The sequence below is a fragment of the Ursus americanus genome, chromosome 30, assembly GCF_024610735.1.
Source record: "Ursus americanus isolate L20-20 chromosome 30, mUrsAme1.1.p, whole genome shotgun sequence".
Classification (NCBI taxonomy): Eukaryota; Metazoa; Chordata; class Mammalia; order Carnivora; family Ursidae; genus Ursus; species Ursus americanus.
In genome coordinates this window covers 3,809,247-3,830,315 of record NC_142156.1, presented here as the reverse complement: position 1 = coordinate 3,830,315, position 21,069 = coordinate 3,809,247, and the positions used below count along the sequence as shown (strand labels likewise).

The following is a 21,069-nucleotide window of genomic DNA, read 5'->3' as shown; positions in this document are numbered from 1 at the left end:
TCCAACCCTGCTTTTAAAAAATCCTTCTATAGCAGTTCCCCCTTTCTCTGGTCACCTCATGGGAAGAAAGTTCAAGATTCTAGGAAGGAAATGGAAGAAAGGCATTTTACAATTGCTGTGAAGCCACCATTTACTTAAAGGTGCATGTTTTGTTTTTCCAGTGACTGATTGGTTCTCTGGCGGGGGGCCTGAGGTGAACCTTGTGGTGGGGTTTTTGGCAGCAGCGTCATTTCATGGTTGTATCAGTGGTAGCATGCTGGTGCCAAGGCACGTCTCCCAGGTGCCATGATGCATCCAGAGTGGCCTTCAGTAGTCCTTAGGCAGCCACCCAGCCTGTGGGGAGATGCCCCTGCCCTTGGCCTTGTGAGGGGCAGGGACGCGTGAGAAAGGGCTCCTGGCCTCTGTACCTGTCCATCCAGTGAAGGGGTGACTAGCCGTATGTCTGGAGCTTTCTGTCTGCAGCTCAGGAGTTGTTCACCTCAAGGTATGCTAAGGAGCTCTCTTTGGGACAGAAGTGTTCAGGGTAAGTTTCTAGAAGAGAAAGCATCTGAGCTGGTTTTGAGAGAGAGAGGCATAATTTCCACATGTGTAGGCGGGTCGGGGTGATGTAGAGGGGAGTCCAGGTTGAGGGCACGACCAAAGCAAAATAGAGATCGCATACTGCAAGGTGGGTTCTCGAGAGGGAGAGTACGCTGGTTTGGATGGAGCGGGCCTGGCTCAGGCAGTGGGCGAGAGACTGGGAAGGTGACCCTTGGTCCCCAGCACCACGTTTCTGCACCCTGTCTTCTGGGCCAGCATCTGTGGCCCTCATGCAGTTCATGCCTAATCTGGGTGCTGGTGTTAGGAAGAGTCACCTGATAATATGTCTTTTATCTTCACCTCTGTCCTTTTGCTTTCACTGTTTCCTCCCCAAAACACCCTATTCTGTCACTCCCACCTTCCCCAAACCCAGATCATTCCTTGAGTTGTCTCAGGTACCACCACCTTGTAAAGGATCACCTCTCCTGCCCTGCAGCCCCCATGTCCTTCTGCCTCAGACCCTTTGCAGCTCCTGGCCTTGGGTGCGGTCACATTTGTCTCCCTTTCAGCCCTGCTTTTAGGCTGGGAGCTCCTGATGCCACAGACTCTTTTTTTTTTTTTTAAGATTTTATTTATTCATTCGTGAGAGAGAGAGAGAGAGAGGCAGAGAGAGAAGCAGTCTCCCCACAGCGCGGGGAGCCCAGCGGGGCTTGATCCCCGGACCCCAGGATCATGACCTCAGCTGAAGACAGACGTTTAACCAATGAGCCACCCAGGCGCCCCAACCACAGACTCATACTTTGTGGGATCTCTCATAGCAGCTTGCACTTTGCAGGCCCTCCAGTCCAGGAGGACTTGGGACTATGTGTTTCTGAGAGATGAGGAGCCCAGTCACTGGTGGAATTACCCCGGCAGAAAGAAATCACCCATGCGGGCAAGTGTGGCTGCTCACCGCAGAGTCCTGCCACTCAGGACCTCAGAACGGTGGCTCTGAGTGCAGAGCTCCCTTTTGGGAAATGGAAAGAACAGAGCAGTTCTGCCCTCAATTTTGAGCAAAAGCTTGACTCTAGGAAATAATCCAGAAGGAGGACAAGGATGCCTCCCTTCCTCTGTGCTAAAAGGTGGTGGTTTCCTGGATCAGAAGAGGAGACAGCCCAGAATATACTCTTGTTTTCAAATAAATTAGGAGGCCACTTAAATTGTTCTCCCACTAACCTGAATGTGGTCTTGTGCCACAGCCAGGCTTTGTCCCATTATGGCCCCGGAAAGCACTATACCTACCTGGCCTGCTTTGGGCTGGAAGCTGGCTGCAGAGGAGGGGCAGGCCTTCCTCTGCTGCTCATTCATGGCTATCACAAGGGGTGGGAGGAGGGCAGATGAGGAGACAGGACCCTTGTGTGGGTAGGTGGCTTTGAGAACTCTGAATCTGGCAGATTGTTAAAGTGCAGTCTTGCTTCTTGTGGGCCCTCCCTAGGCTCTTTACAGGTGTCCTGCGGCTTGCTGGACCTGGGTGGATGCATCACTAGTCCTCCATCTTTCTTCTGCAGCCTCCCTAAGACACCTTCTTGGCCCTTGGCATCCTGTGGTTCACCTCCGCTGGCCTCTTCAGGTGGCCTTGTTGGACAGAACCCAAGATGAGTCATGCCAGCCACATCTGGTCGCCGGAAACACTCTTGTGGCCCAGACCCCTGCAAACGCTAGCAGTGCCCGCCAGACCCCCACTGCCAGCTGAGCAGAGGCCAGGGTGGGACAGTGAGACCCCACTTGGCAACAGTCAGTCTCTCTCCCACCTTCAGGGTGCCCATTTCCAAGCTCTCTGAGTGGTACCTCCATGAAAACACGCCCTCCAGGCTTGAGGTAGGAGAGGTGCCCTTCACTCCTTGCCCAAAAGGGTGTGCTGGGGACTCACTGTATGGAGGTGACTCTCTCCAAAGAACTGTCGTCTCCATTCTCCTCACTCCCTTAAGTCTGGGTCCTCTCTGACCCCGGATCTGGCTGGGGCCCGAAGCGTCCTGGAACGCATTCTCAGAACCTTCTCCTGCGCGCATATGTGTATGTGGAGCAAAGGCAGAGCACCCGTCCCTTCAGTGGCCAACGTTTATTGTACTGGCCCCTCAGATAGAAAGGTCTCGTTCTGACACCGTTCCCCGTACACCCACATGTCCACCACACCCACCGCCCACATCCGTGCCTCCACACACAGACAGTCGGCATACAGGCCCCTCTCATCACCCGACGGGAGCAGTGTTCGCCTGGTGGGACCAGCATTTTCAGTTGGTTCCCTTTTGAACCAATTTAAATATTCGCCAAGAGTCTGTTTTACTTCTGCTTTTGGTGTTTTCACCAAGGAAAGCGTACGTGGCTGCCAAATACCGGTCTGGCTGAAATGTCCCAGAAACGCTTGTCGTAACAACACAACGATGATGTCCAGCTGCACGGTGTACCTTTTACAAAGGGCTTCACCTCTGCTCTCATTTGGCGCTCAGAGCAATCCTATGTAGTTGAGGTGGCTTCCTTTCCTGAGCATATCTGGGCGTGTGAGTGTGTACGGGTCTCATTCTCATATAGCACACACGCGTATTCACAGAAATTCACACCTAGGTCTCCCAGATTGCGGGGCTCTGCGTCTTTCTACCGCAACACACGTGTCCAGATGTGTCCAGTTGGGCTTTACTGATGTGACAAGGCTAAACCTATGGCAGAGAGTTCCAGAGTCACGTCGTCCGGGGAGGAGGACTCCATGGCCAACGCTTTCTCAGCAAAGATTTCAGAAATAAGAGACCAAGTAACGGGGTCTTCCAGTCAATTACCGTCTTCCCGTCTCCTTGTACACAGGCTGTTGAGCAGGCGGAAGTGAAACCTTCTCATTTGTTTGATCACTGTGTTTACTGAAAGGAAGAAAAGCTGGGAAGAAATCCCATGTTCCTCCTTATAACACTTAAGTACAGACCAGATAATTCCAGGTCATGAGATAAGCAGGGTATTCACAAAATGCTTCTGAGTTAAAATTGCACAACCATTCTGGACACCAGACGCCAGGGACTTTTTTGGTTTTAATTCAAATGGTCCTCTTAAGAAGGCCTTGCAAAAGAGGAATTTTATTACCAGTTGAACCACCAGAGCACATATCAGAACGTATTGATTCTGTGTGTGTGTGTGTGTGTGTGTGTATTCCTGGCAGGTAAATATAATCATTTGTCTTCCGATCCACAAAAGGTTTGTTCTCTAAGTAGTAGCTGTTAGATTATAGTGCGGCTTAATAATCTTGAGATGATACAGAGAAAAGCAATTTCTAGGGTAATAGATGGGAGAAGAACGAAATCTCGTTTCATCCGAAAATAAGCATTCCCAGAGAGGCGAGGATATGACAGTGACTTTGGCTTTCTGAAGAGAAACCGTAACGCCCGCTGGGCAGTGCCAACACGGAGTGCTGGAGGGGCCGCACTGCTAGTGTGGAGTTGATCCAGGGGACGTACTTCAGAGTCTGTGCTTGCCAGGCTACGTACCTTCTGGTTGTGAAGTCTGGAAAATGATATGAGTAGTCATATCAGTGCCCTCATCCTCAGGGGTGATTCTAGCACCTTTCGCCAGTATGCAGCTCCCACTCTACCTACCCACTGACACTTGGGGGCCTACTTCCCACGTGTCCTACAAGTTTGAAGGGTGCCTGAGCAACTTGGACAGCTGTGACCCCAGCTCTGCAGGAAGCCCACAGTCTCTCGGGTCACCTTTCAGCTCTCCCTCAGTCTCCCCCCACAGCAGGCCTCTCAAAAGTTTGCTTAAGGGGCACCTGGGTGGCTCAGTTGGTTAGGTGTCTGCCTTCAGCTCAGGTCATGATCCCAGTGTCCTGGGATTGAGTCCCGCATTGGGCTCCCTGCTCAGCGGGGAGTCTGCTTCTCCCTCTCCCTCTGCCTGCTGCTCCCCCTGACTTGTGCTCACGAGCACTCTCTTTCTTTCTCTCACTCACTCTCTCTCTCACATAAATAGATAAATCTTAAAAAAAAAAAAAAGTTTGCTTAAACCAAAGACGGGGGCTTATCATAAGGTTATGGGGATGAGGAGTCCCAAGAAATCCAAGGCAAGCCTGGAATAGAAAAGGAAATCCTGGGCTGCACGGGGCTGACTAGTTCTCATCACTGCTCAGCCACTTTCTTCTCGTGTGCCTCCTACTGCAGACATCCGGTTTGCGATTAGCGGTACGACACGCTCCTTGCTCCCAGTCCCAGCGTGGGAACATGGCCACCCCGAGCAGCTCTGTGCTCACGCACACACAGCCTGCAGAGCTAGCCACGGGAAGTCACACTCTTATCTCCCTGAAGTCCAATGCATACATTTGGGGTCAGGGACTCTGGTTGGCCTAGCTTAAGACAGGTGTCCACCTCTGGTCCAGTCAGCACTGGGGGGTCCTCAGGGATAAACTTGGCACTGGGAACTCACCCCTGTGACCCCGTGGATCAGGGAGGCAGTTTCTAGAATAGAATCTTTGTGATCAGGGCAGATGCCCCAACACTGCCTACTGTACCACCGCCTTCCCTCCATCTGAAGATACAGCCTGAGATGATCTAAACCTCCTGCTGTAAAGCCTCACATCCCTGCTTCTGGGTTCTTCTCTTATAAGAGACAGTGCATGGAGTGGGATGCTCTTTCTCCAGCTTCCCCTTTCCTTGTTGTCCCTAAAAGTAAGCCCGAGGCTCTTTTCATCTTAATGTTCGCTTATAATCTCTGTGAAAAAACAGACACGGTCTAGCAGGAAATTCACATGGGAAAAATTTCAAAGGTCTCAGAAATCTTGAGTTCCCAAAGTCCCACGTCTTTGGTTTTGGGATTCTTGCTAGATGGCTTCTGGGATAAATAGGTCTTTTCAGCTGTTGGCAGACTGACCAGGTAAAGCGCAGCGAATGCCCACATTACTGGTCCCCTGTGCATCTTTTCTTATCTCTGAGACCTTCTCTGCTGGGAGGCTCTGCGGTTCTATAACGTGGGCGCTGCCAGTCAGACCTGGCCTCTTGTAACCAGGAGGCCCCACATGATAATATGCAGTGGCGCCAAATAAAGTAACTCTCGCGTCCTCGGGCTTTGTCAATTATAGAGCGGCCTTTGCTTTGGAAGGAAGGGCATTTTCCTGCCCCTGATGTGATTCCCTGGGGCTACCAGCGTGGGAGCTGCCTCACCACCCTGTCCCCAGAAACTGCAGATCGGGCTTCTCACCCACTGTTTCTGGCTTCAGGGTTGCAAGTGGTGTCAGTCTTTGGCAAGTAGCTGGTTATCAGTGCAAAAGAAGCCAAGAGATGGAGTCGGGGGAAGGAAGAAAGAAGGAGTTACCAAGGGGCGTTGAGACGTGAATAAAAGCGTGCCTGGGTGGCGCTTCAGTCGCAACTGTCAGAGCAGTGACGGAGAGTGTGTACTTGGGAGATCGGGAGGCCATACTTATAAATGAAAATCCTCTCTGGAGCCTCTTGCCAAGCCCTGTCCCTGAGAAGAGAATGAGCTCTGGCACGGCTCTGTGGCTCTTGATTCATGGGCTATTTCCATCTCTCTGGGGAGAGCCTCATGCAAACAGCGTCCTGGAACGGGCCTCTGGTGATGGCATGATTTCTATTCCCTGGAGTAGGTGGGGGCTGGGCTTCTCGTAGGGTCCCAGGAGCAGATGCTGGCAGGGCAGGTGGGCACCAGGTGGAAGCAGCTGCCCACCTGCTGGACTGTTCACCTCCCCGCTCAGCCCCTCTCAGGGACCAGTGCTGTCCTCCCACACTCAGGCCAGCTTATACTGACTTTAACCTTTTGCTCTCATTGTTCTCTGTGACTGAGATGATCTAAACCTCAGCCGTCCAGCCAACTCCATGCAGGAGGCTGGGGCAGGATCCAGCCGGGACTCTGGCTGGTGGGCAAGCGCCAGGTCAGGGGCCTGGAGTAAGAACAGAGGTCAAGGAGTAGAAAGGGCTAAGCCTGAGCCAGAAGCCTTAGGCCTCAAGAGCACAGGAAAGGGGAGATCAGGCCCAGCAGGCAGGACAGATAGGCCCAAGGATCCAAAGCTGGGTCAGCAGGGCTGGAATGTGAGCGGGAAGGGGAGGGAAGAGGCTTGGTGCATCCCCAGCTGGCCAGAGCTGGCAGCTGTCTGGTCAGGAGTGCCTTCCTCCGCTCCTTCCACCTTGCCAGCTAGCTCACATCCTTCTCTCCCTCGAGGCCTTCAGGTCTCCCCTTTGCTGACTTGTGGCGACTGGTTTTACCTGCAAAGCCAGCGCTTCTCTTCTGTTCCTTCTGTCTCACATCACGGCCAGTGGAAGAGTGGCCGAAATCAGGCCATGAGTCCAAGTGCTCCAAGGGCTCTCTCTGCACAACTACTGGCTATGTACTCATTCATATTCTCATAGTCAGTCCCTCTCTCTTCCTCTCTCTCTCCCGTCCTGCTGATTGTTCATTCCGTCTCCTTCCGTGTGTACATATAGACATGCACATACCACCATGTCATCACTTATTTTTTGTGTTGCAGGGATCAGTGTGCCCATCTAGCACCTTCTTGGAGCTTTTCAGGGGCAGAGGCTTGGCTTCACTTGGAATAACCCCAGCCCCAGCCAAGGGCTTGGCACACACTGGTCACACAATGAGTGTGTTTGAGGGTTGGTCCACCTGATGACCAGATGTATGAATGTGTGGCACCAAAGTTTATCTTACTTTTTGAAGCCCTCTTAGGATTTGGTACTAGCAGGATTTATTTTATTTTATTTAAGTTAACATATAGTGTGTATCAGCCAGGATCAAAGCAGCAACAGGAAGCCACACAGTATGCGGAGCCTCAGTTGGACATTCAGCTCTTGGTTTCAGCTCAGGTCATGATCTCAGGGTTGTGGGATCGGCCCCGCCATGGGCTGCATACTCAGCACAGAGTCGAGTTGGGTTTTTCTCTCCCTCCCCCTCGGCCCCTCCCCTTCATGCTCTCTCTGGAAGGAAGGAAGGAAGGAAGGAAGGAAGGAAGGAAGGAAGGAAGGAAGGAATCTTAAAAAAGAGTTGTTGACTGTAACAGAGATTAAAGGGGGATTGGCTAATGAAAGTATTCTAAAGTACGCAGGAATCACAGATAAAAGGAACAGTCACTACCCTTGAGGACTGAGAAGGGTGCCCAAGGAAGAGGGTCCCCCCTCCCACTGAGGGCTGAGATGTGGACTTCTTAGGGGAAGGCACTGCCATGGCTCTCTCAGTGGCAGAGAAGTTGCCATGTACCACACCGGTGGAACTTGCTGGAAATCTGTCCTCAGAATTTGCAAAAAATATGCTCTCCAGGGTGCTGTGGAAAGTCTTTCCTAGGGAGATGCCCTGTGCCACTACAGAACCACCCAAGGAGTGGTTGCCAGGGGACATTGTTGACCGCGTGGGGTGCTGGCTGCCATGTGCCACAGAGATGGTGTGGAGAAAGCCCCACGCTGCAAGAACTGGGTCCTGGAGCAACCTGGGGTGGTGTAAGGGCCAGATGCTCGAGAACCTGCTTGCACTGCGGGAGCTGCACGCCAGAGAAGCCAGCCATGCAGAAGGAGCCAGGCCTGGGGGGCGCTGCATGTGCTTCTGGAGCCTGTTGAACAAGCACACCAGAAGCAGGAGGGCAGAACTGCTTCCTCCTCTCCAGGGCTGTCTGCCACCAAAGCCCCAAACTGCCTGCCGGCAAAGGACAGATATGTAAAGGGCCGTGATCCATTATTTTGGAGCAGGCAATGAAGGGTGAATGTGGAGCACAAAGGCAGTGAATGGATGACTGGCACACCGTAAAAGCTGTTCTTTTGGTGTACAGTCCTATGAACTTCAGTCCATGTAGGGGTTCGTGTGACCGCCTCCGCAGTCGGGATGCAGAACCGTTGCATCATCCAAAATAACTGCATCTTTTCATAATCCTTCTCTGTACCTCCCTCTACACCTAACCCCAGGCAACCACCTATCAGTTCTCTGTCACTATTGTCTTTTCTTTTGGAGAATATCATATATAGAGAACCATACAGTGTATAACCTTTTAACGCTGGCTTCTTTCACTCACTCTAAAGTTTTTGAGTCTTCCAAATTGTTGACTGTATCTGCAGTTCATTCCACATTATTCCTGAGGATTCCATTGTACGGATGTACCACAGTTTGCTCATTCATTCACTCACTGAAGAACCTTTGGGTTGGTTCCAGTTTGGGGCAATTATGACTAGAACTGCTTTAAACATCCATTGATTCACTACTTTATGGGAAGTAGGGCGAATAAATTTGTTTCCTCTGAAGTGGAATTTCTGGGTCATGTAGTAAATATGTATTTCGTGTTACAAGAAACAGCAGAGTATGTTCCAGAATGATTATTCCATTTTGCTTCCCCACCCACAGTATATGAAAATTCCAGTTGCTCCATCTTGCCAGCACCTGATATCGTTAGCATTCTAAAAATTTGAGCCATTCACATAGATGTGTAGTGGTATCTTGTCGTGGTTTTAATTTGCATTTCTCTTATGGCTCATATACAGAACATTTCTTCAACATTTTGTAGTTTTCAGCATAGAAATCTTATATATATATTTGTTAGGTTTATGCCTAAGTATTTCATTTGGGGAGCTATTATAGATGAGATAATTTTTAAAATTTCAATTTGGAATTGTTTGTTGCTAGTACATAAAAATACTGACTTTTTGTGCATTGCTTTTATATCCTGTGAGACTCAACAGCTCTAGTAGTCTATTTGTATTCCTTGGCTTTCTACATAGACAATCATGTCTTCTGTGTATAGACACTTTCTTTTCTTCCTTTCCAATCCGTAGGCCTTTTATTTCCTTCTCTTGGCTTTTTGCATTGATTAGGGCTTCCAGTACTGTGTTGAGTATGAATGGTGTGAAGTGACGTACTTACCTTGTTCCCAAGGTAAGTATGACATTAGCTGCAGGCTTGTTGTAGCTCCTCTTTATCAGGTTGATGACATTATTTTATATTATTCATTTGCAAGTTTTTATCATAAGCTGGTGTTGGATTTTGTCAGATGCTTCTCTGCGTAGTTGTTACAAATGCATATCTTTTTCTTTAGTCCGTTAATGTGGTGGATTATATTGACTGATTTTTCAAATATTGAGCAAGGCTTACATTCCTTTAATAATAGCCCTACTCCCCCTGACTATGATGTATAATTCTTTTTATAATATAGTTGCTGAATTCTGTTTGATGATACTTTATTGATTAGTTTTATGACTGTTTTCCATTTGATCTATGGAATATTGGTCTGCAGAGTTTCTTTCCTCATGTTATCTTTGCTCGCTTTTGGCATCAGGGTAACACAGGCTGCATAAAATGAGTTGGGAAGTGTTCTTTTCTCTAGTTCCTGGAAGTGATTGGGAAGAGTTAGTATTATTTCTTCTTTAAGTGTTTGATAGCATTTGCCATTGAAACCATCTGGACCTGGAGATGTCACTTGGGATGGTTTTCAACAATGAATATAATTCTTTAGTAGGTATAGGACTATTCAGGTTATCTCTTTCCTTTTGGATAAGTTTAGTAGTTCGGTTTCTGAATAATTGGTCTATTTCATCTAAGTTGTTGAATCCATATGTGTAGAGTTATTTATAGTATTCCTTTATCATCCTTTTAATTTCTGTGGGGTCACTAGTTAGGTTTCCTCTTTCATTTCTGGTATTGATAATTTTTGCCTTCTCTCTTTTATTCTTGGTTTGCCTGGGCAGAGGCTTATCAATTTCATTGATTTCTTTTAAAGAGAACCAACTTTTTGTTTCATTGATTTTTTTTTTTAAAGATTTGCTTTACTCTTTTCAATTTCATTGATTTCTGCTCTGTTATTCTATTTCCTCTGCTTATTTTGGTTTGTTTTACTCTATTTTTTTCTAGTTTCTTAAAGTACAAGTTTAGATTATTAATATCAGATCTTTTTTCTAATATAAACATTTAATACTATAAGTTATCTCTAAGACTTTATCTACATCCCACAAATTTTATGTTGTATTTTCAGTTTTGTTCAGTTCAGAGTATTTTTCTAATTTCCCTAAAGGCTTCTTCTTTGACAATTATTTAGAAGCCTTGTTTAGTTTCCAAGCTGTTGGAGATTTTCCTGGTATCTTTATTTTCTCACTTTCAAATCTAATTCCATGGTGGGCAGAAGACATATTTTGCATGCTTTCAGTTATTTTAAATTTGTTAAGGTTTGTTTTATGACCCAGGGTATATCCTATCTTGGGGAATGTTCTATATACCTTTGACAAGAATATGTATTCTGCGTTTGTTGGGTATAATGTTCTCTAAATATCAGTTACACTCAGTTTGTTGATGATGTTGTTCAATTCTTCTATATCTTTGTTGGTATTTTGTTTACCAGTTCTGTCAGCTATTGAGAAAGGTGTGTGGAAGTTTCTGCCAATCTATCCATTTCTTTCAGTTCTGCCAGTTTTTGCATCATGTATTTTGAAGCTCTGTTGGTAGGTGAATTCACACTTAGAATCATTTTATGTTCTTGGTGAATTGGATCTTTTAGCATTGTGTAATGTTCCTTTTTATCCCTGGTAATTTTCTTTGCTCTGGAATCTGATTTGATCCTAGTATAACCACTCCAGCTTTGTTTTGAATAGTGTTTGAATGGCATATCTTTTTGTATCCTTTTACTTTTAACTTATCTATATCGTATTCAAAGTGAGTTTCTTGTAGAAGCATTTAATTGGGTCATGTTGTTTTTTTTTAAAGATTTTATTTATGTACTTGACAGAGAAACAGCCAGTGAGAGAGGGAGCACAAGCAGGGGGAGTGGGAGAGGAAGAAGCAGGCTCCCAGCGGAGGAGCCTGATGTGGGGCTTGATCCCAGGACTCTGGGACCACGCCCTGAGCCGAAGGCAGACGCTTAACGACTGAGCCACCCAGGCTCCCCGGGTCTTGTTTTTTTCAAATTCCATTCTGTCAATCTCTATATGTAGACCATTTACATTTAATATAATTATCGATACATGTCAGTTTATGTATGGTATGTTAACATTTGTTTTATTTGTTTCTCTGATTTAAATTGCTCTGTTTCCCCTTCCTTCTTTTGGGTTATTTGAACTTTTTTTTGATCTCCATTTTAATGTATCTCTTAGGTCTTTGACTATATCTCTTCTTAAAGCTCTTTAGTGGTTGCTCCAGAGATTATAATATACATACTTTTCACAGTCTGCAATCTACTTACTATTGCTATTTTATTATTTGAAGTGAAATATAGAAATCTTACCACCATGGGGTAATCTTTCCCTCCACCCCTATCTTGAATTTATCTTGTATGCTGTACCTACATACATTAAAATTCCATCAAATAGGGTTAGGAGAAGACTCATCTATTATATTTACTCAGACATTTAATCTTTGTTGCTTTCCCTTTTTCCCTGATGTTCCTAGTTTCCCGCTGGTATCATTTCCCTTCTGTCTGAAGAAGTTCCTTTAGCAGTTATTTTAGTGTAGGTCAGCTGTTAGTGAATGCTCTTAGTTTTTGTATTAGTTATCTATTACTGAATAACAAATTCCCCAAAATTTAGTGGCTTAAAACGATAAAAATTTATTATCCCACCATTTCTATGGGTCAGGAATCCTGGCACGGCTTCGTTTGGTCCTCTGCTTCAGAGTTTTTCTTCAGGCGGCAAAGTGTTCGTTATGGTTGAGGTCTTGTCTAAATGCTTGACTGGAGAAGAAACCACTCCCAATCTCACATGATTATTGGCGGGATTTATTTCTTTTTAGCCTGTTGGACTGAGAGTCTCAGTTTCTTCCTGGCTGTTGAGAGACTGTCCTGCATTACTTGCCATGTAGGCCTCCCCAACATGCCTGCTTACTTCATCAAGGTGTACCAGCCAAGAAGGCAATAGAAGTAACAGTAATCCAGAAGTTACAGTCTTATACACATAATCACAGAATGACATCCATTACTGTGTCATATTCTGTTGGTTAGAGGCAAGCCATAGGTCCATCCATCCTCAGGGAGGGGCTAGATTGAATAGGCATGAACAAGAGAGTATGTCTGTAGTCTCTGTTTGGGAGTGTGTCTGTAATCTCAGGCTGCCAGTTTTCCTTCATCTGAGAATGTTTTTATTTCACCATCATTTATGAAGGATATTTTCATTGAACATAGAAATCCAGGTTGATCATTCGTTTTTCCCAACACTTTGTATTTCCATTTCCTTCTGGTATCTGTGGTCTCTGATGAGAAATTCTCGGTTGTTTGAATCATTATTTTCCCTATACATAATGCATCTTTTATCTCTGGTTGTTTTCAAGATTTTTTAATTTGTTTTTAGTTTTCCACCATTTGAATTTCATGCATCTGGTTATGGATTTCCTTGGGTTTATTCTGTTTGTGGTTCACTCAGTTTCTTGATCTGTAGATTTATGTCTGACACCAAATTTGGGAAATTGTCATTCGTTATTCCCTCAGTTTTTTCCTGCTGTACACTCTTTCTCCTCTCATTCTTGGGCTCTGAATACGTGAAAGTTAGGTCTTACAGTATAGAACCACAGGTCCCTCAGGTTTGTTCATTTACAAAAAACAAAAACAAAAACTTTTTTTTCCTGTTAGATTGGATAATCTCTATTGCTTTTCTATCTTTTGTACATTGATTTTCTTCTGTCATCTCCATTCTGCTATTGAGCCCATACTGTGAGTTTTTATTTCAGTTCTTTGTTTTTAGTTCCAAATTTTTCATTTGCTCCTTCTTAATATCTTATGTTCTTTGCTGCGATCTTCTTTCTTGCCATCTTTTCAGGAGTCTCTGCCCTTACTTGTAGCATTTTAGAATAGCTGCTTTAAGGTCTTTGTCAGGCAATTCCAACATCTGTGTCATCTTAGCATAATTCCAAAAGGCATCTGGTGATTGCCTTTTCCCATGCAACTTGAGATTTTCTTAGTTTTTTGGATACTGAGTAATTTGGGATTATATCCTGGACATTTTGAATAATGTTATTAGGTTAAAGTCTGGGTCTTGTTTGACTTCTGTGGAGGATGTTGACGTTTTTGTTGAGGTGGGCAGTTGACCTGGTTAGGGTTCAGGTCATAAGCTCTGACCAGCTTTCAGTGTAAGTTCCATTTTCAGAGTTCTTGCCACGCTGCTCAAGTCCATCCCCCAGATGCACTACTCAGTGGTGTTCAGGAACTGGGCAGTGGTCCGTCTTATACTTAGGTTCTCATAGTCTGTAGGGTCACATCTACACATATGCAGCTTAGGGGTGAATCCAGGAATTCATAAACAATTTTATGTGCTCCCTTTTCTGAACTCCTCCCTCTCTGTGTTCTCACCAATGTTTTTCAGTTCCCCAGGGCTCTTCTTTTTGGTTCTCTCACCAAAAAGCTGGGGATTTATTTACACCATCACCCCACCCCCTTGCTGTACCTTTCCTGCAGTGACTCTCACGTCATGGACCAAGGGACAGGGGGAGAAAGGAAGAGAAAAAGCAAAGGGGATTACCCTACCCTCATGGGGCTACATCGCCTCTGGTTAGGCTCAGAGTTTCCTTACCCTCAGAGTTTAGACTCGTTCTGACCCTTGCTGTTGCTGTCACTGCTACTACCAACTCAGGATTGTTTGTGGCCTAGAACGTGAGAACAGAGATGAGAGAATAAGAAGAAATGGGGGCTTTTCTCTCTTCTCTCGGAGTAAGAAATATAGGGCTCCTCCAGGAGCTTTGTCTGTTTGCACTGATAACCCATTTCTGCATTTGGGGCTGCATGGGGTGGCGGGGGAGAAATGTGAAGCTCATTACTGATTTGGTGGCACTTGAAATTCTGGTCTTCTTTGCCAGTTTGCCTGACATTATTTACTTTTCAGAGTCCTCACATAGCTGCTCCATGCAGTCCATCCCCATCCAGGGTTTAGAGTAATGTCCAGCAGGAAGGACGGGGTGGAATGTGCTTACTCCATTTTACCTGGAACCAGAACCTGGTATAGCAGGATATTTATTTAAAAAACAAACAAACAAACAAACTTAGTAACATTTGTTGAGTGAACAAATGAATGAGACATCAAACAGTTGGTTTTGACCTCTCCCCTGAGCCCCAGACCTGGATGTCTATAGTCTCTAGGCTTTCTGGAAGGAAGTGTCTACATAACTGATTCAACATCTGCATACTTGGCATTGCCAGCTAAACTTCTTGTCTGCATGTTCAACATGTCCAAACTGAACCCATTCCTCTTCCACCTTCTACTTTCAATTTCTCGCTTTGCCACCAGTTGCCCATTTGCCATATTTTAACTGCTACTTGCCCCTTCAGTGAGTTTCCCAGGCAAATAAATTCTCTTTCTGGTAATATTTCTCCTGTCAGTTCCCACTTTTCCACTCTCTGCCTTGCCAGCCTAGTTCATATGTCTAGACTAATGGGATAGCTGGCCCAACCGCAGGATAAGCCAGAACCATGTTGGTGACAATGCAGAACAAGAAGTGGGGAGGAGGGGCGCCTGGGTGCCTCAGTCAGTTAAATGTCTGCCTTCAGCTCATGATCCTGTGGTCCTGGGATCAAGCCCTACGTCCCTACGTCGGGCTCCCTGATCAGCAGGGAGCCTTCTTCTCCCTCTCCCTCTGCTCCTCCCCCGTCTCATGCTCTCTCTCTCTCTCAAATAAATAAAAAAAAAAAATGTTTCTTAAAAGTGGGGAGGAGTCAGGAAAGTGGGGTTATACCCAGGTAGTCTGTTTGTAGGGGAGACGGGATGGAGGCTTGGAGCAGAGGAGGGAGCCACTATCAAGATTTCAGAGCCCAGGGGTTTGTGGAAGACTTGCCTCACCTGGCATGTTAGACCCAGGCACATTCATGTATTAGCACAGCAGTAACTACCAAGAAGGGGGCTTCTGGTAGCTGTGAGGGGCTGATCAGGCTTCAGTGATCTTGACTCTGGGCCCTCAGGGCTGCTTCTGAGCAGGTCCTGGTAATAGCCACCTAACCATCTCAAATTCTCCTCTCTGAACCAGTTGACTATCTGCTAAAAAGCAACCCTGAGCCTGTCACCCATGTTCAGAGGCCTGGGCTGACAGTTCTTTTTTTTTTTTTTTTTTTTTTTTTAAGATTTTATTTATTTATTCGACAGAGATAGAGACAGCCAGCGAGAGAGGGAACACAAGCAGGGGGAGTGGGCGAGGAAGAAGCAGGCTCCTAGCGGAGGAACCTGATATGGGGCTCGGAACCTGATAAGGGGCTCGATACCATAACACTGGGATCACGCCCTGAGCCGAAGGCAGAAGCTTAACCGCTGTGCCACCCAGGCGCCCCTGGGCTGACAGTTCTCAACCGCCTTCCAAGTTCCAAGCCCTCCACCACGGCTCCTCCTCCTCTCCCACTCATACCCTCTACTCCAGCTCAACCGGGCTATTCCCTTGCCCCAGAGAGCCCCCACACTATCTTCTCTCCACGCCTGTGCTCATCCCATTCCCTCTGCCTGGAAGCACCCCCCTCCCCAAGTCTCTACTGATCAAAGGTGTATTCTTCAAGACACCTCTCAGGTGCAGCAACTTCCGGGAAAGCCTTTATGCCCTCCCTGTCTTGGTTATAGGCCGGTGCCCTCCGTGCACTCCTTAATCCATCTTAGCCAGTAGCCACTAGTCATACTAGCTTGTAAGTGCCTTGAAGGCAGGTGTAATGTGACCCTCCTGTTTAGCCTCTGCGATCCTTGCACATAGGTCCCGCTCCATAATCACTGTTGAGTCAGAGTGAGTGGAATCAGACTAGGTGATGTGCCATCTAGAAAGTCTCCCAAAGACATGGGGGTGGGGTGGGTGATTGTGATACAAAGGCACTCTTGGGATCCCTGCTGTAGCGATGAGGCTTGTTTTGTAAATGGAAGATTCCTTTGTGTGTGACATCGCCTGTTTGTTTTTCCCTTCAGTGTTAATACTCTGAAGGGTCAGAAAATAGGAAACAACCCCATTAAGCCTGAGATTCTGAGGGCTCTGTCTGCGGCTGACAGCAAGAGTGGGACTGCAAGATAATGGAGGCTGATACCGGTTCCAGCCAATTCTTCTCCCCTTCGCAAAGCGCTGAATGACAAGCAGATTTCTCAGCTCCAAGCAGGCAGTCGCATTCAGATGATGAATGTGTCCCTGGACAGAGAAGCTTGTTGAGTGATATTTACCAGGGTCTCTGTGAAGGGCCCTCAGCCCCCCAGGGAGCATTTCAAACCTTCAGCTGCTCGCCTGTTCAGCTGCCGCCCGTGGGGCGGAGAGAGGGGTTAAACCTCATTCCCTGCTCTCCGGTAGGATGGAAGCCATGGGGATTTGTTGAGGTGCTCAGATGGTTCCTGGTTTCTCTTGCTTCCTGTATTCACCCCTTCCCCACCTGGTCAAACTCCAGCCGGGAGAGACTTGGAAGTGTGACAAGCTTAGAGCCTTGGGTGGGGTGGGGAGAGGACCGGTGGGGAGGTCAGCACCAAAGACCTGGAGTCAGGACTGGCTTACCACCTGGTGCCCTTTGGCCAAATTCCTTGGCTTCTCAAAACCTCAGTCTCCTCAGACGATGGAGACAGTAAGGGCTGCCTCACGGACAATAAGTCAAAATACTTTGCACATTATACAGTGCTCTCCAGCCCGAGTCACTCATTCGTTCGCCAACTTCTTGTGGCATACTCACTGCATGCCAGGCCCTGTGCTGGCTTTGAAGTGCTGTTCCGACCGAGTGGGCTGGGAAGAAAAGCAGGCTAATGGCTTTACCAGCTATTAGCATGGTTCTGGGGTGAAGGTGAATAGCTGGCCCAGAAATCAGACCTCTGGGCTCTCTTTGAAGACTGCTCCACTTTTGACACCTTTAGGGCTTCAGGTCTTGGGAAACTTTCCCAGTGACTGGGCCTTTGCATGACCTTCTATAAAGAACATGGCTGAGTTGGGGCTCTGGTGCCTAATGAGTGGGTGTGTTAGTCTAGGTTCTCCAGAGAAATAGAACCAATGGGGCGCCTGTGTACGTGCACGCACACACACACACACACACACAGACACATACACACGCACACACAAACACACACACAGACACACACACACACACACACACACACACACACACAGGGTTATAATGGGAAATTGGCTCACATGGCTATGAAGGCTGGGAAGTCCCAGTATCTGCAGCTGGCAAGCTAGGGACCCAGGAGCGCCAACGGTGTAAGTTCCAGGCTGAGTCCAAGTCTGAAAGCCGGAGAAGACTGATGTCCCAGCCGAAGACAGGTAGAGATAGAATTCTCTCTTATTCAGCCTCTTTGTTCTGTTCAGGCCCTCAGTGGATTAGATGGGGCCCACTCACACTGGGGAGGGCAGTTTGCTTTCCTCAGTCTTCAGATTCAGCTGTTAACTCTCATCCCAGAACACCCTCCAGATGTACACAGAATAACGTTTGGCCAAATGGCTGGTCACCTGGGGGGACCCAGGCAGGCTGGCCCGTCACACCAGGTTTGACATTCACACAGAGCATTCACGTTTTTCAGGCAGCTCTCACACTGCGTATTGTTTGGCTCCATAACAGCCTAGCGAGGGGCTTATTCCCCTTCCTGTTGTGACCTTCTGATGTCCCAGCTTCGCCAGCCTGTCTGTTTGAGGCAGGTCATGTTCACGGTAAACCTACCTTTTTATGGTCAGAGCCTGTTGCCTCTGGGTGACAGGAAGTCCGTCCGTCAGACCCCACTTCTTCAGCACCGAGACGTTTGCGTGTAGTCTGCCTTCTCCTCCAGGGCCCTGGCGCCTCCGCTTTTCCACACTGTGCTCAGTCAGCAGGAGACTGTGAACAGAGTCTTCAGCAAGGGCTGAGAGCTGTCTGTGGCCTGGATGTCATTGAGCATTGCCGTGAAGGCCGAGCCCGGGTGAAGCGCTGCTTGTGCCCGCCTCGGCACCGTGAGGTGTGGTGACAACTGGGAGGAGGGTGGTCACAGGTGGGCAGTGCCTCCCAGACACTTCACCACCGGGGAGGTCCCATTGGGCCACAAGTGCTTGGCTTTGACAGTTAATAAGCCTTTGTCACTTTAATCATGCTGATGAATCAAGGCAGCCCTGGGTAGTTCTGTTTTTTTCAAACCCATTGTAGATGTTTTGCTACAGTCTGTCAGAGGGAAATATAAATTTATTAATCTGAGATTGTAACATCCTATGGTGAGCTTGGATAATGGGCTCCGATCAGCAAGGCTTCTCCAGCCCACATTTCAAACAGCACCCGCTCCACCTGACATTGTCGCCACCCATATGCACAGCTGTCTTCCTTGTGTGGAGATTGCCCTGTAGGCGGTGTGTTCCCGAGGCCCAGCACGGTGCCTGGCCCATGCTAGGAGCTTAGTTACTGTTTCTGGAACGGACCAGACCTGAACGTGCTCTGGGAAGACTGCGCACTGCCACACTCGCCCGAGCTCTGCTCTGGGAAGAGCACCCAGTCGGCCCACCTGCTGCATGTTCAGCACACAGCTGTTGAGCACCTACTGTGTGTCATTATGGGAGATACCGGGGTGTAACCCTGGTTCAGGCACAGCACCAACTGTAGGGGGTTCACAGGTGAGTGGGGGCAACCACCAGAAAGAGCCAACCAGAGTGCATCTTGAGAAGCACTAGATGGAGGAGGGAGGAGGGCCACAGGGCCAGCAAGGAGGGCGCGGGGTGAGCCTGGCCTCAGGGAGGCGCTCAGTAGCAGGGGTTTGCCAGGGGTGGGGGTGGGGGTGGGGTTGGGGGATTGGCCTGGACTTCAGGGCAGACTCCCGGGGCTGAGCGCTGCCTTTCCCCATCCGCTTACTCTGCAGTTTTCCTTGCAGGGCCTGTGCCAGCAGTGAGACAGAGAGCGAAGCTGGAGACATCATGGACCAGCAGTTCGAGGAGATGAACAACAAGCTCAACTCCGTTACCGACCCCACTGGCTTTCTGCGCATGGTTCGCCGCAACAACCTCGTCAACAGGTGCGTGCTGCGGCTCACAGCTTCCGGCAGCTGGGGCTGCCGGCCGTGGATTCGTGGCAGTGAGTGTGATGCTTTCACAGCCCCACGCTCATCGGGGCCTCGGTGGCACCTCCGGGTCGAGTGAGGGACAAGTGACAGGCTTGGTGTGACCATCTGTGTTCGTCTGGGATGGGAGATCCAGGGGCCGGCTGGCCACCTCTTCACTTAGCCCGAGAGCTGGCTTCCCCAACAGCAGGCCAGACAGAGCAGTTCCACCGACGCCTTTGTCGGCCTCCAGCAGCGACGAATGGACCAAACACCCGCGATTGAGGGAGGCCAGGGAGAGTCGGGGTGCCGGCTTTCCTGGAGGGAGGACTTGTCCAGACCCAAGCCCATCCATCCACCCTGAGACCCAGTCTCCCTCTTACTTGACCAAATAAGCCTTCATGGCTTTAAGATGAGTCAAAGTTGAAGTTGCCAACCAGCACACCCCTATTTCTTTTTTATCAGAAGTGATAGCTGGGCTGTGTCCAGATGAAGGGGGGCAGGCAGCTGGGGTTGAGGGGCACCTGTCCCACTTTCATTTGGTTGCCTGAACACAACCTGGGAGTCACATTTAGAACTTTCCAGAAAGACACCCCGGAATCCCAGGGCCCTGCCACAGCCTTGACTTTGAAGGGCAGCAGGTGGAGCCTGGAACACAGGAGGGAAGTGACTGTGCTCTGGGCGGAGGCAGCCTCTGCCTGGCAGCCGTGCTCTGTGGGGCATGGGCTGCCCTGTCTGCTCCCACCGCAGGCCCTGGTTTCCTCTTGTTATTGTGCTGTCGGGGTGACGAATGTGTGTTTACTTTCCCAGGGCTGAGCTGAATGGGATGGGAGCCAGAGGCCAGGGATGTGGGAGTTGGCAGCTTGGTTGGAGGAGACTACAGCTTCAAGCTGGTTCGTCTCCAGGTCCTCCTTAGTCCCTTCCGCTTCACACGTGTCCTGCCTGGCTGTTAGTTTTGTGGGGGGACATGACCAGGTGGGAGGAGGCCCGGGCCTGGGATCGTGGCTTCCTCTGCCCACATCTCGGCCTGTGAGGCAGATGACTCTTGACTGCCAGGTGATGCCAGCATGGTTGGGAACCCAGTGTAGAGGGTTCAGGTTCTGATTTTGCTGCTTTACCAGCTGTGTGAACACGGCCAGCCTGTCTCCTCGTTGCTGAAATGGGGACAAGCTTCCTACCTTGCAGTTTTCCCTTAACGTGGGGATTAAAGGAGCTTACGTGTAAATATTACACTGACCGGCTTCCTAATGCATAGAAGGCCCTGCACGCATGGTGGCATTCTCCTGTTTTGAGTGAAGTGGGAAGGACAGTGCTAAGCTCGAATTCTTAGATAAAGTGCGTGCATAAACTTCAGAAGGGATGACATTTGTATGCCATGGGTGTTTGCCACCTAGGGTGTGGCCTCACCTGTTCTTCTTCTGATCCCATCTCCTGTCTTTCACGTGAGAGAATGCCAAAGACAGGCCATGAGGCCTTCGTGGCCCGCCTGATCACAGGCCTGCCAGCCGCCAGTCAAGCCCCTCCGGGGCTTTGGGAATATAGTAAGAAAGGGGTAGAAGCAGGTATGTCTGGGATCCTCACTCATCATCCCTGGGTGGGAGCTGGTGTGAATTTTGGATTATGGAGCTGCTCATTTTGGGAAAATGGTTTTCGTCCTTCACAT

The 21,069-nt window shown here is 48.5% G+C and overlaps 1 protein-coding gene across 1 annotated transcript in view; it reads left to right on the top strand.

The window, feature by feature from the left end:
• Window positions 1–21,069, top strand: part of TTC28 (tetratricopeptide repeat domain 28) — a 416,616-nt gene that overhangs the window by 352,765 nt on the left and 42,782 nt on the right. The window contains 1 exon segment of the mRNA XM_045791231.2: window positions 19,242–19,382. Coding sequence (XP_045647187.2) covers window positions 19,242–19,382 — 141 coding nt within the window.